At 34.7% G+C, this 6,948-nt stretch overlaps 1 protein-coding gene across 1 annotated transcript; it reads left to right on the forward strand.

Annotated features, from left to right (window-relative positions):
- The first annotated feature begins 5,383 nt into the window (after positions 1–5,383).
- On the forward strand, positions 5,384–6,155 carry LOC148017603 (uncharacterized). Its single transcript, XM_087663403.1, has 2 exons — positions 5,384–5,626; positions 5,711–6,155. The coding sequence occupies exons 1-2, from the start codon at positions 5,540–5,542 to the stop codon at positions 5,873–5,875; spliced, it is 252 nt and encodes an 83-aa protein (XP_087519529.1). The 5' UTR covers positions 5,384–5,539; the 3' UTR covers positions 5,876–6,155.
- The last annotated feature ends 793 nt before the right edge of the window (positions 6,156–6,948 follow it).

The following is a 6,948-nucleotide window of genomic DNA, read 5'->3' on the forward strand; positions in this document are numbered from 1 at the left end:
ATGTTTCACTCTTCATGAATGATATTTATAGTTATCTTTGAAGCAATTTACTGAACATATAGCTTGTTTAATTTTCAAAATCCACTTAGCACTTTGTTTACAGGATGATGAGATCTTTGAATAGAAGATACATATTGTGGTGATCATGGCTTTGGGAAGCTTTGGCACACATGAGCTTTAGGAGGCTTGGCCTCCATCATGCTTTGTTTGAGATCCTTGATCTCCTCCATTCTTTAGGCTTGTAAGCATAAACCTCAAACATGTGTAGTTCATGAAAATGTAATTTATGATCAAATTTTCTCTTATTGGATCACTATTATCAAACTAATGTAATTATAGATCCATCCTCTATTAGATGAGCACTAGTAGGGGTCTGATTACCATGCCTTATCACCCACAAAAGAAAACCATTAGGGAACTTTTTAGGTCTCGAAACTACCTTTTAAGATGTAGCCTATTTATAAATACCCTTATTTGTGAACATTTTCTAAATAAAATACTACCCTTTTGTATTCGCTCTATAAGTAATTCCTTTATATGGCACTTTTTTGTATGTGAAAAACCATTAGGGAACTTTTTAGGTCTCGAAACTACATTTTAAGATGTAGCCTATTTATAAATACCTATATTTGTGAACATTTTCTAAATAAAATACTACCCTTTTCTATTCGTTCTATAAGTAATTCCTTTATATGACACTTTTTTGTATGTGAAAAATATATAAAAATAATGTTTAAAAAATCTATTATTTTGAATCCACTTGATACATACGTATGTTCATGAGTGACCCCTCCCCCTCCCCAATGCATTTTCCCTCTCTCTCTCTCTCTCTCTCTCTCTCTCATTTGGATACAAAAATTTAAAGTTCAACAAGGTATCCAAGCTCTCAAATCACATCCATACTAGTATCTAATTCAATTCAAAATGTTAGAAACTGAATCCATATTTGATTCAACTTCTTTAATGATAAACATATGTGTTGAAAATTTTTGCAAATATCAAAGAGGAGGAGAAGAATATACAATGCAAAGATATTGAAGAAAATCTTTCATTACTTTCAATATAGTTTCAAGTATTGATATTGAAGCAAGTATCTTTTCTTTCATCATAATTACATACAAGAGTATGTATAAGGCAATACAAAAAAGCTATTGATTTTTGCAAGGACTTTTCTTAGAAGAGACATCTAGGAGTCCTTTAGGCTTTCTTTGATAAGTTAGTTTCTAGAGTTATTGAGGGCATGCCTTTAGTTTGCTATGGTTTTGGATAGATCTTCTTCCTTGTCCACTTTCACAGTCTCCATGGCCTTCTTGTCTCTTTGGTCAACGTACTTTTTGTATCTTTTTTAACCTTCTTATTGCCCTGATCATCTTTCTCTTCTTGTGATTGGATACAATTAATGACCATATACTTCAATAGCTTTGCTCTTAGATACCAAACATGCTCACTACTATAACAAACCCATAAGAACTAAATACGTTTGAATAAAAAGAGTGTTGCTTCACCATTATGTTGCAAAGGACTAGCTTTTGAGAAAAAGTCTACCTTAAAGCTTGCTTTCTTTTATCTTATCTTTATAAGTTTGTCATTATTAAGAATAATAACATGAATCAATCTTCTTATATTTGTAATTACTCTCCAGCCACATGAATCACTATCTTCTTAATGAGGACTCTAAAATCAACAATAGAGTGATTATATCAAGTTATTTATGGTAGTTTATGTCATCAACTATCTTAACATCTTTTAATTAAAGACTTATCACAACTTGTTTATACTCCATCTTTACAAGAAGATTAGAAGGCATTGGAGAGCTCTTTAATCAATCTTTTTGGACTTCTATATCAAAAATTAAAAAAATTAAAAACTTTATAAGTAGTAAAAGTTCAATTGGTGAGGGAGGTCTTGAACCATTGCAATTGCATCTTGGCATTTCTTTGAGTTTCATTCAAAGAATTAATAAAATAACATTACTTGGCCTAGAAAGTTTAGCTGACTTTAAGGCCTTATGAATATGCTAAGATAGTCTAAGACATATTTTGTCTTCCTAGCAATTGATTTTGTCCTTGCCATACTAAAATTATTTATAAAATAAACATGAAAAAAATTTGCAAGATCTTACAATATCCATTTTCATTGATTGCTTTGCTAAAAATCAAATGTTGATGATGGAAAAAATTATTTGAATCTAATAGTATCCCATGATTAGTTTAAAACTTTGGATCCATACACAAAATGTTTAAGACTACAAAATTTGATGATTTTGACTCCAAATTTAAGCTCAAAACACCTTAAATCCTTAAGATAACATATAACCATGTACTATTTCAGCTTTGGATAAAGTTTCAAGGAAACAATCTTGCAGTTGTCTTATAAAAAGACCATATTCACATTTTTCAAAACAATCGGGAAGAAGAATACCAATTAGATGCTTTAGACCCTTGTCTTTAGAAACATTTATTTTTCGGCCAACAGCATGCATTGACCCCCCAAAAATCATATTCCTCATGACAATTAGCTAACTAACTACCGATCTCACAAATCTATAGATTTCTAACTGTCAAACTTACCAAAATCATAGTTCTATAGATTTACTCTACCATCAAAGTTAGCAGTAGCTTATTTTTGCTAATTCAAAGAAGGATACCCATTTTTGAAGAAAGCAATGTTTGCAAGGATTGAAAGCCTAAGCAACAATTTATTTAGCAATATTCAATATCAATGTTTCATTAATGCTTGGGAGGTAGAGATTAGACCCAAAGATATGTGTCTATCCTAGTTGTTGATATCTTCTAAGAGGTATGCATTTGCCAAAACTAGACTTCTCCTCATGGAAGTAGACTTGAAATGCAATGAACTAAGCCCTTATAAAAGTCTTACTTGAAATATAGAGCTTTTTTATATAGTGCTTCTAAAAAGGTGGTCAATAGCCCTAGATCCAAATCAAATGCAATATGTATTTGGAACTAATATTGAGAAATTTCTCATGTAAATATTTTTTGAAATCTTTAGATTCAAATAGAAACTTGGTTTTTTCATGAAATACAAATTATATTTGCTTCAACTAATAGTGTAGATTTATATTATTCATGCCTTATAACAAGATTTGGTCAGTTTAGTACTTAAAATCTAGTGTTTCTCTTTTATATTAAGAAATGCAATTTTAGTTCATGGCTATTAGTATGTCTCTAGGAAATTTGTATTTTTTACATTAGTCTAACTTTTTGTTTGGGTTTTTATTTTGGGTAGAGAAAAAAAGTATTTATGATAAAAATTGACAAAAAAGAGGCCATCCTTTGAAGGAATGGAGCAATAATTAATTGAGTAGACAAGTGATGACATGTTTTTTTATTTCTTCACAAAATAGAAAATTTATCCACTATATCAAGGCAAACTTGAATGCTCCTTTTAACCTTTAAGAGCTTCTAGAGGATCTTATTTGATAAGCTTTAAGTTACAAGGAAGATTATATTATGCATGCAGAGAGTCTTACAATTGACAATTATGTGCATTACACTGATTTAAGTAACCAATGCTCCCAAGATAATTTGTATTAGTAGTAGCTGGAAACTCATTAATGAGGAGTTCAATCTCAGAATATGTTGGAGATTCAATGAATGGATCGTTTGTTGACAAAGTGGGAAATTCATCTATGTTCAACTATATCAAGGCAATGTTGAATGTTCCTTTCAACCTTCAAGAACTTCTAGAGGATCTTATTGTCGAGTTGCAAGTCTATATGGAATATTATATTAGGCATGCAAAGACTCTTACAATTGACAATTATGTGCATTACACTGATTCATGCAACCAATGCTCCTAAGACAACTCTTATTACTAGGTGGAACCTCATTGAAAGTAGGTTAACCTTTACATAATAACATATCTATGGACATGCTAACTAGCACAAATTTGACATGTGTTAACTAGACATAGATAAAATCAAGAATGTTAAATTTTCTATCGTGTTATGTATAATTAGAAAGCCCTTCAAACAAGGAATCTTGATGTGTAATTTGCGACAAGTTATGATTTGATTTGTAAAAATTTCACCATACATCTATTTTCTTAGCATATTATTGCTAATAAGCATAAAAAGTATATTAGGTTAACTTGTTTCTATGCACAGCAACTCATCTCTATGTTTTATTAATAAGTGATTCTCCAATCTCAAAATATCTTTCTCTACAATACGATTAAGTTATATCATAAAAAATCATTATAATCATCACAATGAATCTCATCAATGAAGAGCTGTTGTAGAAAGAAGATGCACTAATTTTTATGGGACCTTTAGGATATAACCTTCCATCCAACCAAAGATGAAGTTTTTTATTCCCTTCAAATCTCCACACATGCTTCATGGACTCTGAAATGATGTTGAGTTTTGTTCATCTTTATAATCGCTTCATCCTCACATTCTAGCTTAATATGAAGACGATAAAGGGGTCTTTTTACTAGACATTATAAAGATCATATGATGATTGATCTATAGCTAAAGATGTGATTTAAAGATCTATATTAGAAAACTATGTGAATTTGGAAAAGAAAAATAACGAGGAAGAAACTAGCAAGGAGAAGGAGAAAGGAAGAAGGAAATGAGAATAGAGGGAGGCAATCAGAAGTTGAAAAAAAAAAAATTCAAATTGAGTATTCATTGTCACTTTTATAAAGAAAAAGTAAGATCATTATTGGGCCAATCATTGTCACCTTTATGGAGGCCTAGATTCCTAGTTTGATGTAAGCCACAATAATATCATGATAATGATATTTTACCATTTTAGATATACTTATATATTAAAAATGATTTAAAAAAAACCACCGATTAATTTTTTTCCCCAAACATTTTTTCTCTCTAGGATCTCTTACATGGCTTTTTCGAGACCTCATAGCTCCCCTAATGCCAAAGTTAGTGTATGCTTTGAGATGTACTTTGATATCTTACGAACTTTTTTGGCCTTTGTGTATCCATGCTAATGTGCATTCTGTGGCATACATTGTAACCAAGGCTTGACAACCCTTGACAACTACCAAGAATACATTGATTGGGAGGGCAGTTGGAATATCCACCAAATGTAGTAGTGACCAGTGAAATAGGCTTCGAACAGGTGCATGCAACAATAAAATCATCAGGTCCCTTGTGCTAACCCCTAAAAGTTCATGCCAGTGTCGAAGAGCTGCAATTGTGAATATATGAGTGAATTACAAGCTTCTCGCGTCTAGCACCCACCCTCGCCGTGAAAATCTAACCCGCCCCGGCGCTTTGGGCGAGTCTAGGCGCAGAGCGCCGACTCAAAGATGACCAAGACAATAGATTATAGGGGCCTCGAGAGAGCAACACGTGTATGAATAACTCAGAGGGGGAGGTGACACGATCAAGAAAGATCAAGGGCAGGCTCGTGGGCAAGAAGACATGATGACATATCGTCATCATGCAGGCAGGCTATAAAAAAGTTTCAGTGGAAATGTCGATAGCAGCAACATTCTTTCTAAGGGGCATAATATCTCTTGCAATCCCGGGGAGAGAGAGAGAGAGAGCATGTCGGCGATGAAGGAAGCGTTGCAGGATGCTTACACAGACGTTGAGAAGTCGGTGGGGTATGTCGATGCAGGCGTAGGCGAACTGGTACTCTTTCTGTCTGTCTCTCTGTCTGTCTGTCTCGTATATCTTGTGAATGTTGTGTGTGCGCGCGTGCGTGTGTATTTGCAGATGGACAAAGTTAAGGCTGGCAACGAAGAAGAGAGAAGCCAGGCCGAGGTGAAGGCGGATAGGAAGAGAGTGGAGGCGGAGGACAAGGCTCAGGCCCGGAAGGTCGAGCACCATGCGCAGAACGCCCCTTATTTGAAAGATGTGGAGGGCAAACCTTTTACTTAACCCTAACAACAGACAGCCAGACGCCAGACGCAGAGAGAGAGAGCTAGACACCAGACACACAGAGAGAGGGAGAGAGAGATCTATGTACGATTGTAGATGCAGTCTTACTATAGCGATTCACCATACCATACATGTGAACAATTTAAGGGCAAGAGTCTGCTGGTGAAACTCTTTGGATTAAGTTGGTGATGGATGATTGTTGTTTCTACGGTGAGAGTGATGAGATAAAGGTGGAATTGAACCTGATGAGATAGTGGAATGCCAACAGTCTTTCTCAATTCATCGTACTGTTGCTGGCTGGTTCTCGTTACAATTAGCTGGACCAATGATGGGGGTTCTTCTCTGCTTTCTTTAAACACGCAGTATGGCAAAACCCTACTGAAATACAGGCCCCATGCTATTAATAGGGCACTTATACGCATCAGATCACCGATTTTTGTGGTCAGATACAAAACAAGGTTTCACTCCTTGCATCATTGCTATGGACTTTGAAATAAGGAGAATGTAGATCCAATTGGGATTGGCGAAATGGGAATATTACAATGCTTGCTTTGAGCATGTCGGTGCTCCCACATATAACTCAGGCCTTAAAAGCTTCAACAGGGAACACAATTATTCATTTGACCAATGAAATCAAGACATCTATATCTATATGTACACCCAAGTAATCTTCAAGCCTCTCAAAGCTTCCCCAAACCTAACTAATGATAGCCAACAAAGCCTCTCAAAGCTTTCCCGTACCTAAATCTCCCCAAAACTGGGAAGTGGCAACAAATGATAGCCAACAAAACTGGGAAGTGGCAACAAATGATAGTTGTTGGCTATCCTTTGACTGTTGCTAGCTCTAGTAAGAGATTTGAATTTGAATCTAACTTTTAACAGTCAAAACTTCTCACATGATGAACATGGGGGAAAAGCTCTAGAAGTTGCAAAAAAGAGAGGAGGTTTTAGTAAGAGAGATGGAAGTTTTTTTTTTTTTCAAAGTGTGAGTAGTGGAGGGAAAAATACATCGGAACCAAGATCCAAGGGCCAAGCACTGACAACTTGGAAAAGAAGAATGAGGATTTGGGCAA

Source organism: Lygodium microphyllum, chromosome 22 (genome assembly GCF_053477565.2).
Source record: "Lygodium microphyllum isolate KBCC chromosome 22, Lygodium_microphyllum_v1.1.10, whole genome shotgun sequence".
Lineage (NCBI taxonomy): Eukaryota > Viridiplantae > Streptophyta > Polypodiopsida > Schizaeales > Lygodiaceae > Lygodium > Lygodium microphyllum.

Coding starts and splice junctions, on each gene's coding strand:
- LOC148017603 (XM_087663403.1), top strand. CDS start 5,540: ATGTCGGCGATGAAGGAAGCGTTGCAGGATGCTTACACAGACGTTGAG. Junction 5,627..5,710: donor ATGCAGGCGTAGGCGAACTG/GTACTCTTTCTG, acceptor GTGTATTTGCAG/ATGGACAAAGTTAAGGCTGG.